This window comes from Lepus europaeus, chromosome 19 (assembly GCF_033115175.1).
Source record: "Lepus europaeus isolate LE1 chromosome 19, mLepTim1.pri, whole genome shotgun sequence".
Classification (NCBI taxonomy): domain Eukaryota; kingdom Metazoa; phylum Chordata; class Mammalia; order Lagomorpha; family Leporidae; genus Lepus; species Lepus europaeus.
This window is the reverse complement of record NC_084845.1, coordinates 5,482,787-5,504,930: the sequence shown is the minus strand read 5'-3', so window position 1 is coordinate 5,504,930 and position 22,144 is coordinate 5,482,787. Positions and strand designations below refer to the sequence as shown.

The window sequence follows — 22,144 nt, the reverse complement described above, 5'->3', positions numbered from 1 at the left end:
TGGTGGAGTGACTGCTTCGTTACAAAACCGGCTTTTGTGTTCCTTTGGTCACTGTTTTGTTTCAGAGTCCTTGATGTGTTCTGGACTCAAGTCAGATATTTTCTCCCAGGCTGTACCTTTTCTTTTTTAGAAGATTTATTTATTTGAAGGGCGGGGTTACAGAGAGAGAGAGTGCGAGATAGAGACAGAGAGATCTATCTGCTGGTTCACTCCCCAAATGGCCATGACAGCCGGGGCTGGGCCAGACCAAAGCCAGGAGCTAGGAGCTTCTTTCAAGTCTCCCACGCAGTTGCAGGGGCCCAAGCACTCCAGCCATCTTCTACTGCTTTCCCAGGCCATAGCAGAGAGCTGGATTGGAAGTGGAGCAGCCGGGACTCGAACCACTGCCCATATGGGATGCTGGCACTGCAGGCGGCGGCATTACTCACTACGTCACAGCGCCGGCCCTTCTTTCTTTTTTCTTTTCTTTTTTTGACAGGCAGAGTTAGACAGTGAAAGAGAGACAGAGAGAAAGGTCTTCCTTTTTCCGTTGGTTCACCCCCCAAGTGGCCGCTACGGCTAGCACATTGCAGCCAGCACACTGCACCGATCTGAAGCCAGGAGCCAGGTGCTTCTCCTGGTCTCCCATGGGGTGCAGGGCCCAAGGACTTGGGCCATCCTCCACTGCCTTCCCGGGCCACAGCAGAGAGCTGGCCTGGAAGAGGGGCAACCGGGACAGAATCTGGCGCCCTGACCGGGACTAGAACCTGGGGTGCCGGCGCCGCAGGCAGAGGATTAGCCTAGTGAGCCGTGGCGCCAGCCAAGGCCCTTCTTTCTATTGTCGGTCTCCTAACAGTGTCATTCTCAGGACACTAAGCCCTCGTGTCCCTAGATGTGTGCCGTGCAGGGAGAGGAGGAGCAGGGTGCAGAAGGAAGAAGGGAGCAACGCGTGCAGGGCAGGTGCGGGCATCCTCGGGGTGCAGGTAGGGTGCGGGCATCCTCGGGGTGCACAGTCCCCCCGGCTGCTCCCTGGGGACGGAGGACACCAGGAGGCTCCATCTCAGCTCCTGAAACCTGCGGATGTGACCGCAGAAGCAAGTGGGTCTTTGTCGATGTGATTACGTTACAGATCCTGCCCCTGGGTTAGGCACGTGGTCCCTAAATCCTGTCACAGGTGGCCTGGGCAGAGACTGGCAGAGGGAGACGTGATGCGCACAGAAGGGGACATGGCCTTGGGGATAGCATCTCTTTGCATTTGACCTTAAGGCACAGAAATAAAAGATGAAGCAGGATTGCATCACCATTTAAAATTTCCCGGAGGTTGGTGCTGTGGCCTAGTGGGTAAAGCTGCTGCCTGCAGCGCTGACATCCCATATGGGCACCGGTTTGAGTCCTGGCTGCTCCACTTCCGATCCAGCTCTCTGCTATGGCCTGGGAAAGCCGTAGAAGATGGCCAAGTGCTTGGGCCCCTGCACCCACGTGGGAGACAAGGAAGAAGCTCCTGGCTCCTGCTTTGGATCAGTGCAGCTCTGGCCATTGCAGCCATCTGGGGAGTGAACCAGCAGATAGAAGACCTCTCTCTGTGTCTCTGCCTCTCTGTAACTCTGCCTTTCAAATAAGTAAATCTTTTTAAAAAAATGACCTGGAGACATGAATGGATGTTTCTCAAAAGAAGGAAGACAAGTGGCCAGTGGGTGAGTGTGTGAAAAAATAACGACGAACACGGACGCCCAGGGCAGAGCAAACGGACGCAGGACTCAGAACTTGCTGCTGGGAAGATGTGCTAGGAGAGGGCTCTGGGATGCGCAGCGTGGGTGTGCCGATTCCCCATCTGATCACCGCACGGTGCACGCAGGAGTCAAACCGTCACACTCTGCCCCACAGACACGAGCAGTCTTCCAAGGGGCAGAAAGTATGTGTGTATCACCCTCACAGGCACAGTTACATGCACAACCAGATTTAAAACGCTGGCGTGCCCAAGTGGAGACCCCCAGGTCTCTGTGCGAAGCCTTGCTTCCTGTTTCAGAACGGGCTGGGCCACTTGTGAAAGCACTTCTGACTTATCCCTGGGCGCCGGGAGAGGCTGAAGGCTTGGAGGGCAGCCATCGGGCCCGGCGGCGAAGCCACTGGCTGGGGCGCCCACGTCCCATATTCCAGGGCCTGGGTTCGAGTCCCAGCCCCACTCCTGACCCCAGCCAGCACCCTGGGAGACAGCAGGTGATGGCCCAAGTAGTCAGGTTCTTGCCACCTGTGTGGGACACCTGGGTCTCGCTCCTGGCTCCTGGCTTCCCCCTGGTGCCCTGCCCAGTGCGGCAAACAATTTTTAAAAGCTGTAGAGGCTGACGTTCTGATTAAAAGCTATCACAGAAACTGGGCACGAACTGCCCGTCGTGCATGAGCTGCTGTGACCCCCCCCCCATCCCCCTGGGGCTAAAACACAGCCTGGGTAGTGGCAGCTCCTCCCCAGTGCAATGTGCAGGTGACCCCTGGCTGCACACCTGTACCCAAACCCAGCAGGTGGCCCGGAATCCCGCAGCAACTACTGCTGGTGTGCCACTTACTCTTTATGAAGTTACACTAGGCCCTCGTCGGCCGTCCTTTACGACCGCGGCTCGAGAAAGAAGCCATTTCTGCACCATAGGCAGAAGTGGGCTCTCGCCCTGTTGTCCAGGGCGAGAACCTGACCGTGCCGAAGGGCTCCCTCTAGTGGCAGAAGCCGGTCAGTACGGTTGGGTTTCCACTTCATCCAGGCCGAGATGGACAAGGACACACTCAAACCCAATCATGCCTACACACTCGGCCAGTATGCTTTCCCCAAGAAATCTGTCCGGTTGGGGCCAACGCTGCGGCGCCGACATCCGCAGGGACGCCGGTTCGAGTCCTGGCTGCTCTCTGCTAATGGCCTGGGAACAGCAGTGGAGACGGCTTGAGTGTTTTTGCCCGTCAATCGCAAGGGAGACCCAGATGGAGCTTCTGGCTGCTGTCTTTGGCTTGGCCCAGCCCTGGCCACTGCAGCCCTCTGGTCCCTGCTAAGGTGCCTGGGAAGGCAGCAGATGAAGGCCCAAGCACTTAGGCCTGTGCCACCCACGTGGGAAACCAGATGGAGCTCGTGGCTCCCAGCTTTGGTGTAGCCTAGCTGGGCTGTTGCAGCCATCTGGGGAGTGAATGAGCAGCTGTAAAATAAATCTCTCTGTCCATCCCGCTCCGTCAGTCTTTCAAATAAATAAACACATTAGATAAATCTTAGAGTGAAAAATGAAACAGGAAATAATCCAATTAAAAGATGGGAAAAGGACTTGAGCCTGGAAGTGCCACTCCTGCCATTTCCAGAGTTGAAAGCAGGACTTGAGCAGGCACTTGTACAGCCGCGCTGTTCACGGGGGAAGATCTGAATGAAGGCCACCCGTCCGCGGATGAACGTGTGGCCGGTGGATATGCTAGGGTGCTCCAGTCTTAGAAAGGACAGGGTTCCGACACACGCTACGACACGGACAAGCCTTCGACACTGTGCTGCGTGGGACACGCTGGACATGCGAGACAAGAACGTGGCTCTGCTTCCATGGGGCAGCCACGGCGGTCAGATCCAGAGAGCGGAGTGGTGGGCCGCCGGGGTGGAGAGGGGAGGGCAAGGACGCTGCCCGATGTGTGCGACGGTGCACTCTCCCAGATGACATCATGCACTTGATGAGAACATTGATGAACACTCGTTTTTTATAGAGGGTGAAACACGGATGCGGTTTCTCAAAGTGACTGAAAGACGACAAGCAGCGAGGTGCGACGGCGGTAGTACACTCAGTACTAAAGTCTGGCAAAGTACGGCCACGGGTTCAGCAGTTTCATTTTCGTCGAGCACCTGCTGTTTGTGCAGTTCAGTAAATCAGATGACTGTGGACGCCCACTCTTGGCTGTAAAACAAACAAGGAAAGCGAAAGCGAAAGTGAGCACTTAGCCCCGCAGGTACGGCTTCCGAGCCCCACACTGAGCTGCCGGCTAAGGCAGCCCCTGGGCAGTGCCGATGGCTCAAGGACCGGCTTCCTCTCACCCACACGGGCAGCCTGGGGTGTGTTCCTGCTCCTGGCTACAGCCTAGACCATTGGAATAACCCACGCCTCCCTTCCCTTCCTCTCAAGTGCACTGCAGAGGTGTGTCCAGTAGGTTACAGCTGAAGTCCTAACGGAGAGATGAGCTCACTCCCACGGAAGAGAGGTGAAGGACATGCCAGGGTCAGCCTGCTCACCCACCTGTCCAGGACACCCTTCTTGGGGTAAATGTCCACTCCTTGTTCTCAGGGGTACAATGGCAGCTTCACAGTTTGAGAGTTGGGGCTGGGGTCTTCTATCACTGCTTAGCCAAGTCAGGACGGGCAAAGCTTAATACTTGTAACAGAAGACCGAGGACTTCAACATTGTTTCTACCAATGACAGAAAGCATGGGGATTTAGACATGAAAACTAATGAACGACTATATTTCCGAGCCCCTCCCTCAAGCCCTGGCCAGCTACCAGTGTTGTCCTGGTCTAGTTCATCCTACAGTTGTCATCCTAAACCCAGCTATGCAGACTGCCACCGCCACTGGAACCAGGTTGCCTGTGTTCAAGGTTCTGAGTGATCTTGGCCAAGTAACCGTCCGTGTCTCGCCTGCATCGGTAGAACAAGGACAATAGGTCTTACTGCCTTGGGGGGTTGTCGGGAGGATCGTGTGAATTTCATGCGTACCACATGGAATGCTGGCTGGCACGCACCAAGTGCTGGACAGATGATTGACAGACCCAGTGATGGGTCACGTAAACACGGGAGAGAGTGTGGAAACGCTTCATTAGGTGGTTTTATTGTCGAGTCCCGGCTGCTCCACTTCCAATCCAGCTCTCTGCTGTGGCCTGGGAAAGCAGTAGAAGATGGCCCAGGTCCTTGGGGTCCTGCACCTGCGTGGGAGGCCCAGAGGAAGCTCCTGGCTCCGGATTGGCCAGCTCTGGCCCTTGCGGCCATCTGGGAAGTGAACCAGCAGATGGAAGATCTTTCTCTCTGCCTTTCCTCTAACTCTACTACTCAAATAAATTCAATCTTCAACAAAACAAAACAAAACAAACTGCAGCTGGCTGCTGGCCATGCACGGAGCAGCAGCAACATCAAAGTGAGCTTCCCAGCCGTGTTCATTGTGGACGACTCTGAGTAGACAGTGACAGTGGTGACAGGGGCCCTGGGAAATCACCCTGCGGCCCGCCTTCCTTCTCCAAGACAAGACTTCGCGAAGGGCCCCGCGTGAGCCCTAGCAGCCTACCCCGGAATCCACGGGCACACGCGAGGCAGGTCAGAGAGCAGCCGCAGCCTCGGCCCTGGGCAGCAACTGGCCTGCGGCACTTCCAGCGCTCGCAGGGAGCAGTGGCCAGGAGGAAAACTCTGCAAAGGAACCAATGCAGAAAAGGGCTCAGCCGTGAACCACACTCACGCAGCGTCCGATTCCCACTGCATGCGCGCGGGGCCCCGCCCAGGAGTCGCTGTGTCCAGCACCGCCAGGGACACAGACGATGCGGACAAGCCTTCGTCACGTCCTCTCCTCAGAACTCACAGCAGAGACCACTGCATGAATGTGGTGTGTGTGCCAAAGGCCGCTCCCCACGCCGCACCCCTGGATCGCCCCAGAAAACTCACAGCGGACAGAGACAGCACGTGTACAGCGGACAGACGGCACGTGTACAGCGGACAGACGGCACGTGTACAGCGGACAGATGGCACGCGTACAGCGGACAGAGACAGCACGCGTACAGCGGACAGAGACAGCACGTGTACAGCGGACAGCACGCGTACAGCGGACAGACAGCATGTGTACAGCGGACAGCACGTGTACAGCGGACAGAGACAGCACGCGTACAGCGGACAGAGACAGCACGCGTACAGTGGACAGAGACAGCACGTGTACAGCGGACAGCACGCGTACAGTGGACAGAGACAGCACGTGCACAGCAGACAGACAGCATGCGTACAGCGGACAGCACGTGTACAGTGGACAGAGCACGTGTACAGCGGACAGAGAAGCACGCGTGCAGCGGACAGAGACAGCACACGTACAGCGGACAGACAGCACACGTACAGCGGACAGAGACAGCACGTGTACAGCGGACAGAGACAGCACGTGTGCAGTGGACAGAGGAGCACGCGTGCAGCGGACAGAGACAGCACGCGTACAGTGGACAGAGACAGCACGCGTGCAGCGGACAGAGACAGCACGCGTACAGCGGACAGAGACAGCACGCGTGCAGCGGACAGAGACAGCACGCGTACAGCGGACAGAGACAGCACGTGTACAGCGGACAGACGGCACGCGTACAGCGGACAGACAGCACGTGTACAGCGGACAGACGGCATGCGTACAGTGGACAGAGACAGCACGTGTACAGTGGATACGGGGAAGCCGTCACTCGGCCGGCCCCCAAGAATCTGGACAGGGCAAGAGTCCCACGGGTGGGCTGGCTGTGGGCAGGCCTGCGCTCAGAAGCACGCGTGGTGGCATGGCAGAGAGGCTGCGCCAGTGCCACAGGTGTGGGAAGCCCCTCACGTCCAAGCCGTCACGGGATCACCGGGGAGAAGCCGTACGCACGCCGCGGCCGTGGGAAGCTGCTCAGGGAGGGCTCCCGCTGCAGCAGCACGCTCATCAACGAAGCAGACACCAAGTTCTCAAGGCGGGAAAACCTCCCAAGAAAATCCAATTTTACACCGTAGAATCCACAGCCCACGGTCACGCGTTACCTTACGGAGGGGAAACTGGCAAACAGGACATTTAGGCAGCAGCGGAAGCACCCACATTTGAACTAGCTTTAGTAAGGGTGTGGATGTCATCCCTAAGTCACCAGCTGCCGCAGCGTCCAGCCCTGTTCTAGAGGACGGCACCGCACAGACCACATCCACAGGCAAGTTGGCTGACACTGCCATGGTGGGTGACGGCACCCCTGCAGTGCGGCAAAGGACCGACGTGAAACACAACGCGAGTGTGCATCCGCATGTAGACGTGGACGTCACACAGGCATGTGTGTCCACACGTCTGTGCGTCTATGCACTACATACAGGTAAGCAGGTGTGAGGACGCTCCAGTCTGAGAAAGCAGAGTTAAAAGATGAGTCTATTTTCATGCAAAAATCTGCGTGTGCGTGTGCGTGCGCGCACATCACACTCTCCTGTCCAGCAGGCTTTGCGGCAGGTGGATCAGGGTTATTTTTTAACAATCTCATGTAACTGTTTACCAAGTTTATTCTCTGTTGAATATACATTGTGAGGTTGTGTCATAGTAATTATTTCAGAGTAACAAATATAAATACAATGGTGGTTACTTATTACAGACACATGGACGCGTAGCTGTGACAGAGGCATCAACGTGGTTCGGGAGTGCACGGTGTCTCGCAGTCAGCTCACCTCCACCCTCCCTGCACACCCCACGCCCCTGCCCAGCCTCTCGGCAGATAATCAGTGCCGACACTCGATCCAGAAGACTCCTAATCAACAAACAGCAGTCACCACGCTGTGGCCACCGGCGAAATCTAACCGGCCAATCTTCTTTTTCCTTAGTAAATCACAGTCCCGCGCATTTATATAGATATGGGGGGGGGGGGGAGTGTCTGGAGCTGTCTTCACGCTCCATCGGCAGAACCGGGCAGCTGTGCAGATATGGCCTCCAAGCCGAACATATTAATGCTGGGCTCTTTACAGAGTATGGCTGCCACACATCACACACTCACACACACACACACACACACACCGCTATAATCATACACCTATATAGGAACCCTCTCTTCTTTCTCTATTATCATTACTGATTTTCATTTATTTGAAATGGAGAGGGACCAGCGCTGAGCCATAGCGGTGCTGCCTGCAGTGTTGGCATCCCACACGGACGCCAATTCTAGTCCCGCTGCTCCACTTCCCATCCAGCTCTCTGCTGCGGCCTGGGAAAGCAGTAGAAGATGGCCCGAGTGCTTGGGCCCCTGCACCCATGTGGGAGACCTGGAAGAAGCTCCTGGCTCCTGGCTTTGGATTGGTACAGCTCTGGCCATTGTGGCCAACTGGGGAGCAAACCAGCAGATGGAAGACCTCTCTCTCTCTATCTGCCTCTCCTCTCTCTGTGTAACTCTGACTTTCAAATAAATAAATAAATCTTAAAAAAAAAAAAGAAATGGAGAGAGATCTCACATCTCCCAGTTTACTCCCTAAATGCCTAGAGCCAGGCAGTGGCCAAGAACTGCACCCAGGCCCCGTGTGGGCGGCAGGGACTCGCACCTGGCCGTCACCTGCGCCTCCCAGGATGCGCATCGGCAGGCAGCCGGATGGGAAGTGGAGGCAGGACTTGAGCCACGCGCTCCAGTACGGGATGCAGACACCCAGTGGTGGCTTTACCCACCGCACCTTTATGAGAACCAGTCTGTACCACACGTGCGCATGTTTGATTTTTAACACTCTACCACTTTCTAGAGGCTGCGTAGTACCCCATGAGGTAGATAGGCTGTAACTACTCAGCCGGCCGCTTGGTTTTCACCACTCTTCCCCACGTTTTCTGCACCAGGAAAAAATACCAGGAACAACGGAGTAGCAGAACAATATAATGTGTGTGTGTGTGTATATATATATATATAGCCGAATCCCTGGGTCTGATTACGGTCTCGGTCTCTTCTCTCCACACCTCCTGCACAAGACGCTGGATTCCTCTGTCCCAGTTCTCGCACCTAGAGGCAAGATGAGAACCGGGCCTTACCCACAGGGGAGAAGGGGGCGGGGGAGTCCACGAAACACTTGCCATCGCTTGGGCAGAGCAAGTGCCCGGTGAGTTCCAGGGACCCTGTGTCCTGGACCTGCCTGGGTGTGCAACTGAGGAGGGAGAGTTCAGTCCACAGCGTGGGGAGGTGGGCACCTCTGATGCCTGTCCTGGACTCCTCAGAGGGTGACGAGGGCCCCGCACAGGCCCGAGGCACCGTCCGGGAGGCAGGGTCTGACCTGGGGTGTGCTGGGCTCTGGAGCGCAAACCTGCGCCGTGTCTCGGCAGTGACCCTCCAGGGGCCACACCCCAGCTGTCGAGAGAGGTGGAAGTGCGGGCATCACTGGGGCGCAGGTGTTGCAGCCGCTCGGCGGTGTGCACGGAGCTGCACACCTGCGTCCTGCGGACAGGGCCCTGCGGACAGCTGTCACTCAATCTTGAGTCCAGGGGAGACGGACCCTGGTCAGGGCGAGGCGCCCTTCTCGGTCCTTGCCCGTCGCCTGGGAGGGACGTTCCTGGGGCCTCAGCTGCCTCCTGCTGTCCCTCTCAGTGCCGAGCCCTGGCACGAGCCACTCAGCACCAGTGCCGCTGCCTCACAGCCTGAACACTCTGCAGGTCCGCGGCTGGGCCAGGCCGAAGCCAGGAACCAGCAACTCCAGCGAGGCCCCCACGTGGGTGCAGGAGCTCCGGCTCTGGGGCCGGCCTCTGCAGCTTTCCTAGGTGTTCACGGGGCGCTGGATCGGAGGCGGAGCAGCCAGGACTCACACCGGCGCCTGTGTGGGATGCTGGCGTGGTGGCTGGGGGCCTCACCCCCTGCGCCCTGGAGCTGGCCTTTGTGGACGAGGGCATTGGCCGGGCCTGGCCACCATGCGCACTACACACATGCTGGTTGTTACGATTCACTAACCGAGGGCGCTCACTGCTCCTGAAAGAGTTTCTGAAACGGAACTCTGTTATGCAAAGTGAAGTCCCAGTCTAAAGCTGCCTCGTGCACCTGTTCCCCGCAAACATCGGGCCGTTCCGAGCACGCTCAGTGCAGGAGCCCTCTCCCCATTGGTGCCGTTAAGAAAGGCCTCTGGGGTCTAGCTGAGGGGAAGGAGGGAGGAGGGAGGAAGGAGGGAGGGAGGGAGGAGGGAGGAAGGAGGGAGGGAGGAGGAAGGGAGGAAGGAGGGAGGGAGGAGGGAGGATGGACGGGGTCAGGGCTCTGCATCCAGGGCCCTGTCCTTGCCTGAGTTGCGTCTCAGCCCGGCACCGGGGCTCCCGGGGCTCGGAAGCCGACATCCACGGTGAACCGCGTGTAGAGCGGCTGCCGCTCCTTGGCGAGCAGCCTGTAGCCCAGTGAGCTCAGGCCATCCTGTTGCCATCCCTGGCGAATGCGGGCCAGAAGACCGGGCCTAGGGGACCAGGGGTGCACCTGTGAGACACCACACCACAGGCAGGGCCCGGGGCCAGCCCCCGCCTCCACTCACCTCTGGACGCCGCGCGCGGGGCCAGCCCCCCGCCTCCACTCACCTCTGGACGCCGCGCGCGGGGCCAGCCCCCCGCCTCCACTCACCTCTGGACGCCGCGCGCGGGGCCAGCGTCCTGCCCCTCCAGCATGTGGTAGCGGCCGAAGAGCAGGTGGGGCCGGGAGAGGAGCAGCCCGCTGAGCTTCACCCTGGGCAGGGGGGGGGTGGTGAGGGGCCCCGCTGCACCAGGGCCCAGCCCCCATCGGGACCCGCAGCCCTGCCCCGCGCCGGGCTCCCACCTGGCAGCAATGTCGCTGTCCTCGTCATCCAAGCCCCAGTGTGTGTTGGGGAAGCCGTTTATCCTCAGGAAGTGGATGGGGCGCAGGGCAAACACCCCTCCGAGGTAGCCCTGGTAGGGAAGCCTAGGGAAGCAAGGGCACTTGGCACGGGAGGCCCTGCACGTCCGCTCGCCCTGTGACGGTCTCTCCCCTGGGGCCCGAGACGGCCCGTGCTGACCCCGCCTCGCCTGCGTCGTCCCACAGGCCCCTCCTGTGCCCCCAGGCCAGGGGAGCCCCCTCTCCGCCTAGGCATCCCGACTCCCCTGACACGGCGTGTGCCCCACCTGCAGACGGGAGGCAGGGCCCGGCCAGGCTTCCCCTACCTGTAGTTGAACTTGTCGATGGCCACGGACACGTGGGCGGGGAAGAGGTCGCAGGTGTAGAGGTTGCGGTCGTCCTCCGGGAGCAGGTTCACGGCGTGCAGGAAGACACAGTCCCAGTCCCCGTCCTGCAGGGCCTCCCAGAAGCCCACGTTGCGCAGCCGGCCTCGGCTGAAGGCGGTGTTGTTTACCTGGGTTGGATACAGAGCTTCAGCGTTGTCCTCCCCACCAGGCAACACCGCCTCCCGGCTGCTGGGCTGGTCCTCTCCCGCCCCCAGGCTGGTCCTCTCCCGCCCCCAGGCTGGTCCTCTCCCGCCCCCAGGCTGGTCCTCTCCTACCTCCTGGCTGCTCCCCTCCCGCCCTGGGCTGCTCCTCTCCTACCTCCTGGCTGCTCCCCTCCCGCCCTGGGCTGCTCTTCTCCTGCCCTTGCAGGGCCACTGCCTGACCTGGGAGGGCCTCTCCTTCTCACTGTGGATGGCGGAAAACCCAGACTTGTCCAGGAGGACGCGGTTCAAAGGCTGCCCTGGCTCCTGGGGAACTTCCCTCGGATCCCAGCCTGTCCTGGGCAGGGTCGGTCGCTCTGCCCTCTGAGCCCCTCCTCCTGTGGCCCCCATCAAGGGGCATGTGCAGGAAGCTGTCTCTGTGTCCATTCCTCCTGGACACAGACCGGCTCCGAGGCCCAGGAGTCGGCACAGAGTTCCACTCTTCTCCCCTTCCTCCACTGTCACCCTTTGACATCACCTTCATCACCACACTCTCATCGTCATCATCGCCACCGCCACCTCCACCAATACCACCATGCCGTCACAGCTGTCATCACGTCACCCCCCATGTGCTGCACGACCACCTATGCTTTGTGTTAACTCAATGAACTTTCCCATGGCACAGTGATGGGATGGAGGTACCGTTATACGTCTCTAACAGAACAGTGTACGTTCCCCAGATTCACACGTAGTTACACGGAGTGACAGTGTGATGAAGGAATGACCACACATCCAGCGACAGGCAAGGCTAAGACCCGGACAACCAGACCCAGTGTTTTCATTTATCCCCTAGGCTTTTCGCCCACACCGTCCTGCCCGGGTCTCGGCGAGACAGGCATTCGAACTGATCCTAGACTCAACAAATCCAGGCCAAGCCAGCCGCCCTGGGGCCGGGCTCCCCCAACTCAAGCTGCTCCTGACTCAGGGATCCAACCCCTCCCACAGACACTGGACCCGAGAGTGCCGGGTGCAGCCCCGGCTCCTCTGCCCTCTGGCGCCCGTGCCGCCGTCAGTCCCTCACCGGATCCACCACGTAGATGGCATAGTGCAGCTGTTGGCGCTGCAGGAACGGGTGCAGGTGGAAGAGCAGGTGCAGCAGGTGCCGGGCTTGCCCGTGGTAGGGCACCACCACCGCTGTGTGGTGCCGGGGCCAGCAGTCAGGCGGCCAGTACTGCCCGCCCGGCTCCACCAGCGGGTTCCTCCTCACCAGCACCTCCAGTGTCAGGTTCTCCGGGATCGTCACCTTCAAGGGGCCGCCTGGCAACAGAGGCAGAGGCCCAGGGTGGTCGGGTTGGGGTGCCCTCCGCACCCCCCCAGTTCCTGCCCACCCGCACTTCAGAATGTGCCGAGCCCAGGCCGACTGATGGACATGCAGGAGCCCCGCCCCAGGCTGAGTGATGGACATGCAGGAGCCCCGCCCCAGGCTGAGGGATGGAGATCAGGAGCCCCACCCCCAGGCTGAGGGATGGACATGCAGGAGCCCCGCCCCAGGCTGAGGGATGGAGATCAGGAGCCCCGCCCCAGGCTGAGGGATGGACATGCAGGAGCCCTGCCCCCAGGCTGAGGGATGGAGATCAGGAGCCCCGCCCCAGGCTGAGTGATGGAGATCAGGAGCCCCGCCCCAGGCTGAGGGATGGAGATCAGGAGCCCCGCCCCAGGCTGGCTGATGGAGGAGCAGGAGCCCCGCCCCAGGCTGAGGGATGGAAATGCAGGAGCCCCGCCCCAGGCTGAGGGATGGACATGCAGGAGCCCTGCCCCCAGGCTGAGTGATGGAGGAGCAGGAGCCCCGCCCCAGGCTGGCTGATGGAGGAGCAGGAGCCCCGCCCCAGGCTGAGGGATGGAGAGCAGGAGCCCCGCCCCAGGCTGAGTGATGGAGATCAGGAGCCCCGCCCCAGGCTGAGTGATGGAGATCAGGAGCCCCACCCCCAGGCTGAGGGATGGACATGCAGGAGCCCCGCCCCAGGCTGAGGGATGGAAATGCAGGAGCCCCGCCCCAGGCTGAGGGATGGACATGCAGGAGCCCTGCCCCCAGGCTGAGGGATGGACATGCAGGAGCCCTGCCCCCAGGCTGAGGGATGGAGAGCAGGAGCCCCGCCCCAGGCTGAGGGATGGAAATGCAGGAGCCCCGCCCCAGGCTGAGGGATGGACATGCAGGAGCCCTGCCCCCAGGCTGAGTGATGGAGGAGCAGGAGCCCCGCCCCAGGCTGAGGGATGGAGAGCAGGAGCCCCGCCCCAGGCTGAGTGATGGAGATCAGGAGCCCCACCCCAGGCTGAGGGATGGAGAGCAGGAGCCCCGCCCCAGGCTGAGGGATGGAGATCAGGAGCCCCGCCCCAGGCTGAGGGATGGAGATCAGGAGCCCCACCCCAGGCTGAGTGATGGAGATCAGGAGCCCCGCCCCAGGCTGAGGGATGGAGATCAGGATCCCCGCCCCAGGCTGAGGGATGGAGATCAGGAGCCCCACCCCCAGGCTGAGGGATGGACATGCAGGAGCCCCGCCCCAGGCTGAGGGATGCAGGTGTAGGAGCCCCGCCCCAGGCTGAGGGATGGACATGCAGGAGCCCCGCCCCAGGCTGAGGATGGAGGTCAGGAGCCCCGCCCCAGGCTGAGGATGGAGATCAGGAGCCCCGCCCCAGACTGAGGGATGGACATGCAGGAGCCCCGCCCCAGGCTGAGTGATGGACATGCAGGAGCCCTGCCCCAGGCTGAGGGATGGACATGCAGGAGCCCTGCCCCAGGCTGAGGGATGGAGATCAGGCGCCCCGCCCCAGGCTGAGGGATGGAGGTGCAGGAGCCCCGCCCCCAGGCTGAGTGATGGACATGCAGGAACCCGCCCCCAGGCTGAGGGATGGAGATCAGGAGCCCCGCCCCAGGCTGAGGGATGGAGATCAGGAGCCCCGCCCCAGGCTGAGGGATGGAGATCAGGAGCCCCGCCCCAGGCTGAGGGATGGAGATCAGGAGCCCCACCCCAGGCTGAGTGATGGAGATCAGGAGCCCCGCCCCCAGGCTGAGGGATGGAGATCAGGAGCCCCGCCCCAGGCTGAGGGATGGAGAGCAGGAGCCCCGCCCCAGGCTGAGGGATGGAGATAGGAGCCCCGCCCCAGGCTGAGGGATGGAGATCAGGAGCCCCGCCCCAGGCTGAGGGGTGGAGATCAGGAGCCCCGCCCCAGGCTGAGGGATGGAGATCAGGAGCCCCGCCCCAGGCTGAGTGATGGAGATCAGGAGCCCCGCCCCCAGGCTGAGTGATGGACATGCAGGAACCCGCCCCAGGCTTACTGACGTAGGGTGAGACCTCAGGGCAGTTGGGCAGCTCATCCTGGCTGACGTTCAGGGGGCGGATCTGGCTGAGGTTGGCGTAGACGTCGTGGTGGGGGACTCCGGGCGAGGAGAACGGGGCCAAGGAGGGCAGCTGTCCTGCGGCCTGGGGCCTGGCTTGCGTCAGGAGGCGCAGGAAGGAGCCTACGCCGCGGCAGCGGTGGACCTGGTAGAGGAACGCCCCCACGAGCAGCAGCTGGACCCCCAGGAACAGCAGCAGGAGCCCCCTCCGTGGCTTCACTCTGGGAAAGGAGGCAGGGGGTCACTGCTCCCCCGGGCAGCCCCAGCTCTGTCACAGCCCCAAGGGGTGCATGTCCAGTCTCCCGCATTCATGATTCCCTGAGCAGCTTTGCAGGCTCCACAGAGCGGGGACCAGAGGGCAGCGAGGGCCACGCGGCATCAGGCCGGCTGTGAGGAGGTGGCTGCCTGTGCGCGTGCCCGGTCACTTCTCTGCCGGCCTCCCGAGTCACACCGTCTGGTCACACTGGCCGCCAGCCGGGCATCTCTCTTGGGCAAGCAACCCCAAACCTCGAAGCATCCTTGTCTGGTGGCATCAGCCTTGGGTTGCTGTGCTAGGACCACAGGGCGTACGGATCAGGGCACGGCCAGGCTGGGCTACTCCAGGCCGGGCTGGGTTCTCGACCCGACGCCACCGCTGTTCACTCTGGGCGCTCGATGGGGCTCCTCCCCACAGCCAAGGACCCTCACCCGAGTGGCACCGAGTGGCTGCCCTGACGTCCGCGCTCCATGGGGCTCTTCCCCACACCAAGGACCCTCACCCGAGTGGCACCGAGTGGCTGCCCTGACGTCTGCGCTCCCTCCGGCATCATCGGACCTCATGGACCGTGGCTTCCCTGTGAGCCTCCCCCAGCAGCCTGGAAGCTTGTCCGAGGCGAGCTCGGGTGTGGCTCAGCTCTGAGCCCCCATGTTTGCCAAGCACAGAGGATGGTATGGTCCAGACAGATGCCCTCCGTCCCAGGATAAACTCCTGCTGGTCCTGCAAGAGCCACGCCAGTGTTCGTTCACTCTGCACTTGTGCTCTGCCCTGGCTCTCTCAGCCCTCGCTGTCCCCGAGTCACATCCCACCTGTGTCCCAGTCAACACGACTCAGCCCCGGGCCTCCACGGCCATCGGTCCCCTCCTCTCATGTCACACTAGGTATTAACGCAGGAACCATGGCTACACACAACAAAACCTCGGTCCCCTGAAACCCACATTCTCGCAGACAGCAGACCCCCAAATGTCATCCTGGGGAGTGTTGAACGTCTCCAAGTAACAAGGGCGATGGGGTGGACGGTACAGGGACAGTGGGAGGCGGTTCTGTGAGGGCGCTGGGGGAGGCCACACCCAAGGGCAGCCCTGGAGGAGGAGGACCAGGACGGGGAGGATGGGGAGGAAGAGGAGGAGGACAAGGAGGAGTGTTGTTTCTGGAGGGGGCGGGGGCACTGATGCTGGAGAATGAGGTCAGGGTGGTGACCAAAGCCAGAACGGGAAGGGGCTTGTGGGCGGGGGCCGCACACGATCTGAGCCAGCCTTCTAGGTTGCTCCCCCTCCCAGGGCTATCCGACAAAGCCGGAGACTGCTGCAACTTGGCGGGGGAGGGGTGCTGCTGGCCTCCAGCAGGTGGGAGCCAGGGATGCTGCTCAACACCCTCTGGTGCCCACGCCGGCCCCCACCCCACTGCACCAGGAGTCTAACCCTAGAGGGTGAGAAACTGTCCCAGAGGCCACACTCACGCCTTCACCACTAGAGGGTGACCTGCAAGAGGACGCCCTGGGTCCCTGTCCACCCCTCCCTCCAACTCTCCCTGTCCCTGCACACCCCCTCCCTGTCCCTGTGTCCCTGCACACCCCTCTCTCCAACCCTCCCTGTCCCTGCACACCCTCTCCCTCCCTGTCCCTGTGTCCCTGCACACCCCTCCCCCTCCCACTGAGAAGTACCCTGGGAAGTTCAGTCTCCATTCTTCCAAAGACTCACTGAGGACAGAGAGGGACTCATGGACCCCCTGGCTATTGGGTGAAGAACTGAATCCTGGGATACTGTTCCTTCTAGTTGATGCCTGATGAGACCTTGTTTGAATTTTTTTAAATTAATTTTTTTAATATTTTATTTTATTTATTCAAAAGGCAGAGTTAGAGAGAGGCAAAGGCAGAGAAGAGAGGTCTCCCATCCACTGGTTCACTCCCCATTCACTCCCCAAATGGTCGCAACGGCTGGATCAGGAAACCAGGAGCCAGGAGCTTCTTCCGGGTCTCCCACGCGGGTGCAGGGGCCCAAAGACTTGGGCCATCTTCTACTGCTTTCCTGGGCCATAGCAGAGAGCTGGCTAGGAAGTGGAGCAGTTGGGACTTGAACCGGCGCCCATATGGGATGCCGGACTGCAGGTGGCAGCTTTACCCACTACCCCACAGCGCCGGGCCCTGAACCTACACTTGAAGAAAAGGTTCTGTATTTACAGCGGAACTGGAACTCCTGGGGAATAACGGCAGGGAAGGGAAGGATCCTCTGCTCTCTGGGTCCACCCCAGCATGCCTGTGGCTGGAAGCAAGGTCCTGAACAGACGTGGGCCGGGCCACGCTGGCCCCATCATTCCGACACCAAACTGGAGGATCTGAGCACTGCACAGGGAGCTCGTCAGCGGGGACCGAGCGGCGACCCCGGGCGGCATCCCTGCCACCGAATCAGGACGTACGTTCAGGCACACCTCGGGAGGAACCTGCAGGGTCGGCCCAGCAGCAACTCAGACGTGTTCCCTGAGGGGAAAGCAGCCCGTGACAAGCCCATCTCACAGCCGCGGACGCCTGGGCTGGACGGTGCCCGGCTGCTCCGTCAGCAGCAGGTGCCAGCCCAGCTGTGATGGGGATGCCATTCCCCCGTCCCAGGCAGGTGCGCCGGCGAGCTCGGGGGACTGACGCCTGGGGGCCTGCGTGGTCTCCGAGGCAGATTCTGGTAGTTTCTGTGGCGTCACCGATAGCACGCGCGTCGGCCCCGAGTGTGAGAGTATTTCCACACTTCCTCCTCCTGGTGCTGGGACAGGAGGGGCTGTGCCACCACGCGTGTGGCTCGTGTCCTGGAGAACCCAGCACAAAACGACCCCTGACCACATGAGAAACACACAACGGAGTTTCTTCAACTTCAAGAAATGACTTTTCTTTTTCCTCATTTCGGATTCCTATCAAAAGCATAGTGATTGTGGGGCTGGCGCTGTGGCACAGTGGCTAAAGCCACCGCCTGCGGCACCAGCATCCCATGTGGGTGCCGGTTCCAGCCCAGGCTGCTCCACTTCCTGTCCAGCTCTGCTGTGGCCTGGGAAAGCAGTGGAAGATGGCCCAAGTCCTTGGGCCCCTGCACCCATGTGGGAGACCTGGAAGAAGCTCCTGGCTCCTGGCTTCAGATCAGCCCTGCTCCAGCTATTGCAGCCATTCGGGGAGTGAACCATTGGATGGAAGACCTCTCTCTCTCTCTGCAACTCTTTCAAATAATGAAAATAAATCTTAATCCGACAATAAACTATGCCAGAGCTCTCTGGCTACCATGCTGTGCCTGTGCACCCCTTGTGTGTGCAGTGAGCGGGAGGGCCAGGAGGGTCCCCCACAGTGTCCCCGGCCTCCTCCCCTCCCCCGCCACTGGGGTCCTGGACAGGCGCCTCCTGGGAAGCTCCCTCAGGGCCGTCGGTCAGGCAAGAGGAGAGGGCAAGGCAGAGGGGCCTGGGCTGGCCTGGGCCCCTCACTCTTGGGGACACCCCCGTCTCCCTGTCCCACCCTCTCGGGGAAGGCTGACTCATTGAGAGGTACGTACTCGAGGTGCTACAGCCTAGTGAACCCCATCTTCTCACAAAGCGCCTAAGTGGAATGTTTCCAGGCACACGGCTGTCACCCACTGCATGAAGCACCGGGTCCAGGACAGTGATGCCGTGGGAACAGGCGCAGGCTGTCCCTGGAGGCTCTGAAAATGACCCAAACCCAGCCAATGAGGTCAGGCCATCGCAACACGCACTGCGGGCAGGCGGGCCTCGTCTCAGCCACCTTGTAAAACACACTGTCTCTGTCTCCCAGTGAGAAGTCTCACTGCTGAAAAGCGCCAGAGGCCAGCTTAGGAAGAGCGAGGGGGCGGCACAAAGGTTCCCAGCCGGCTGCGCGGTTCCGCGAGGGCGCTCAGCCGACCGCAGCGCACCCCCGCCTCCAGTACCCACGGCACACGCAGGCTGACCCCCGTCTTATAATGTCCTAACTTGCCGAACAGAGCCTGCTGGGAAAGTTCCTTTGCCATCTGATCGTCTGGGGCCGGGGTAGATCCGCTGTCCCCTGAGACACCTGCGGCGGCGCCAGTGCTGGCCGGCAGCAACGCCACGTGGTCAGACGCGACTTTCCAGTTTCCAGCAGCCACGCTCAAGGGGCTCAACGAGAGGGGACAGCTAACTTCCACGTGACTTCTAGCCGTCACAGCAGATGGAACCGTCCCAACGTGCCGCTCACGTAAAAAGCATGAGCGCGTTTACATGGCTTTTCCACCCAAGTCTGTATTTGACACAGCTCGGCTCAGACCAGCCCGGGTTCCAGAGCTCAGAGGCCGCGCGCACCCAGACCACCCATGCGCGCTACACTGGCTCTGTACTCGCCAGGCGCAAGGCTGCAGACTCCCTGCGCAAGCTGGAGGGCGGTCACGGCCCGTGCGCGGGGAGGGGAGAGCGGAGGCAGCAGGCAGGGGCCTGGGACCGGCAGCTGCTGTGTGCCGAGCCCTCGCTGAGGCTCAGAGCTGTCGCCAGCACCCCCACCCCCAGCTGCCACCTCTTTTCACCCACTAACCCTAGGTCCTGCCCTCAGCACCGCCGACACCTCGATCATGTCTCTCTGCGAGGGCCGTCCCAGCCCCAGCTGCAGCCACCCCATGGTCTGGTTTCTGCCGAATGGGCCCTGGAGGGCAAAGCCACCTCCGGCTGGGCACCGCGGCTCTAACCCGGGGAGTGGGGGGTGCCGTCCCCTCCTCTGCCCTGTGACTCCCCACAGCCAGGAGACGTCATTCTAGCCTGAACCAGGCACCGGGGCCCAGAGCCTCTGTCCCCACCTACCACACTGCCATGACAACGGCTTCCGGTGCCTGGGCTCTGTGTTTATTGAGGCGTGGATAACCGGGCCGAGACAGGACAAGCTGGGAGCAGCTGGGTGGGCCCAGGCACCCTGCTGTTCCGCACCAGGCCTCGTGGGCAGCCACGCAGGGGACCCAGCTCAAATCCAACTGGACCCACGCTCAAGAAGCTCCCGGACCAGAGAGAACTGAAACTGACACGAAGGTGCCAGGGCTTCCAACGCAGGGAGGGACCAGGGTCCACGACAGCCCATGGGCAGCTGTCACCGAGCGCAGGGACTACCGGTACGGCCGTGGGGGGTCAGTGTGGGTGGAGCCGAAGGGCCAGCAGTGCGAACACACAGAGCAAAGCTCTATTGCTGGGAAACGCAGAGACTGCCCGGACCCACTGGGAGCCAGGTGGGAGACCCCAGGCCATCCCCCCACCCTGCCCCATCATCAAGCCAACGGGTGGCAACAAACCGGACAGAGATGTTTCCAAAGACACCAGAGAGGCCTCTGTCCACGTCATGCTAGCCTGACGACGGGCGTAGCCACCGAGGACCAGGGGGACTGTCCAGTGAGCTGTCCAGTCACGACTGGGTCCCCACAGGGCCAACATCCCCCCGTATCCAGCCCTTCTCCAGCCAAGCACAGGACTGAATTCCTCACACGAGCTCACCTGGCCTCCCAACAGCCGCCCTGACACCCGTCACAGGGGAGGACATGGGGGCACAGAGAGGTTAGTCCACTCACCCGAGGACCCACAGCAGAGTACGCACAGCAAGGAACCGCACAGGCTGGCCGAGGGTGGTACCCTCGTTTCTTTACCCAATCTGAGGTCCACCTTCTTTGGACCAATTTCCCACCCCAAAGTATGTGAGTGCCGTGGGGCTCGGCGTGGACACTCAACCGAGCCAACTTCCAAAGATTAAATCCAATGTATACACAATTGAGGAGCTGGCGCTGGGGTGCAGCGGGTTAAAGCTGCCACCTGCAGTGCCAGCATCCCATGTGGGCGCGGGTTCAAGTCCTGGCTGCTCTATTTCCGATCCAGCTCCCTGCTGTGGCCTGGGAAAGCAGTGGAGGATGGCCCAAGTCCTTGGGCCCCTGCACCCGTGTGGGAGACCTGGAGGAAGCTCCTGGCTTCGGAACGGCACAGCTCCGGCCATTGTGGCAAATTGGGGAGTGAACCAGCGGATGGAAGACCTCTCTCTCTCTGTCTCTCCCTGTGTAACTCAAATAAAGAATCTTAAAAAACAAACAAACAAACAAACAAACAAAAAATGCTTGAGAGCGGTACATTACACTTCTGGGGTAGGAAACCAAGGGAGAGCAGGATACACCCAGGGGAGGGCTCTCCGGCCCCATTAGCTGTTTATGAACTATTGACACCTGCGCATCACGTTCAGTCCCGCCCCCGGTCTCCAGCTGTCAACACCTGGCCCAGTCCGCCCTCCCCCCGCCCCCCAGCTCCAGATGCCGCGGGGCCACTCACTCACTGCGCCCCTCCCCGTGCGGACTACGGAGCCCACAACTCCCACCCCGCTGCTTTCTGATTTTAAAAGAACTGAAAACTGGGCCCGGCCCAGGAAAAGGAAGCCTTGTCTGCTCAGGAGGCTTCAGTGGGGCCACCGCCGCCCCCAGCCCGCGGGAGGGAAGCGGCGTGGGGGGCCACACCACCGCCTTTGCGCTCAGTCCCCACCCGCACCCAGGAGCAGTGACGGCGGGGCAGGCTGGGGTCGGCAGGGGTCCGGGGCTGGGGATGGCAAGGGTCCAGCGCTGGGGATCGGCAGGGGGTCCGGCTGGGGATGGCAGGGGCTCCGGGGCTGGGGTCAGCAGTGGTCGGGGGCTGGGGGTCGGCTGGGGATCTGCAGGGGGTCCGGGGCTGGGGGTCGGCAGGTGGTCCAGGGCTGGGGGTCTGCAGGGGGTCCGGGGCTGGGGGTCGGCAGGGGGTCCAGGGCTGGGGTCGGCTGGGGGTCGACAGGGGGTCCAGGGCTGGGGGTCCGGGGCTGTGGTCGGCAAGGGTCCAGGGCTGGGGGTCGGCAGAGGTCCGGGGCTGGGGATGGCAAGGGTCCAGCGCTGGGGATCGGCAGGGGGTCCGGGGCTGGGGATGGCAGGGGTCCGGGGCTGGGGTCGGCAGAGGTCCGACAGGTGGTCCGGGGCTGGGGTCGGCAGGGGGTCCGGGGCTGGGGGTCGGCAGGGGGTCCGGGGCTGGGGTCAGCAGGGGGTCCGGGGCTGGGGTCAGCAGGGGGTCCGGGGCTGGGGGTCGGCAGGGGGTCCGGGGCTGGGCGTCGGCAGGGGGTCCAGGGCAGGGGGTCCGGGGTCCAGAGCTGGAGGTCGGCACCGGGTCTGGGGCTGGGGTCTGGGGTCCAGGGCCCGGTCTCACCTGCTCTTCATCCCGACCTCCGTCTTCCGCCGCACCTGGCACGGGGCGTAACTGTTCGCCGCAAACCGTCCCCCCGGCCACCAGCTCCGCGCGGGCACGGGGGCCGCCGTCCTGCGCCCCTCCGTCCGGGCCCGCGCCCACGCCCACTCCCACGCCGGCACGGCGCGCGGGCAGAAGCCCCCTCTGCACCCCCTCGCGACGGCATCCGCTCAGCACAGCCCGGGTCTCGCCTCATCCCCAGCAAACGCTTCTGTTACTCCCACGACAGCAGACAACCTGAGGCCACCCGCTCCA

General features: G+C 61.7%; 1 protein-coding gene across 6 annotated transcripts; it reads right to left on the bottom strand.

The window, feature by feature from the left end:
• Positions 1–2,412: 2,412 nt before the first annotated feature.
• On the bottom strand, positions 2,413–21,944 carry LOC133748160 (beta-1,4-galactosyltransferase 3-like). 6 transcript variants are annotated; one of them, XR_009864437.1, is made up of 8 exons: positions 21,851–21,944; positions 14,359–14,639; positions 12,106–12,341; positions 10,825–11,012; positions 10,463–10,585; positions 10,271–10,372; positions 4,221–8,686; positions 2,413–3,884 (listed from the first exon to the last, which is right to left on the bottom strand). XR_009864437.1 is itself a non-coding variant. In XM_062176762.1 (8 exons), exons 1-7 carry the CDS (start codon positions 21,859–21,861, stop codon positions 9,956–9,958), a joined length of 1,095 nt encoding a protein of 364 aa, XP_062032746.1. In that variant the 5' UTR covers positions 21,862–21,944; the 3' UTR covers positions 8,598–8,686; positions 9,944–9,955. The 6 variants fall into 6 exon arrangements, 2 of the variants coding, with proteins under 2 accessions (XP_062032745.1, XP_062032746.1); XR_009864438.1 differs by having other exon boundaries at positions 2,413–4,616; positions 4,721–8,686; XR_009864440.1 differs by having other exon boundaries at positions 2,414–3,884; positions 4,695–8,686.
• Between the last annotated feature and the right edge of the window lie 200 nt (positions 21,945–22,144).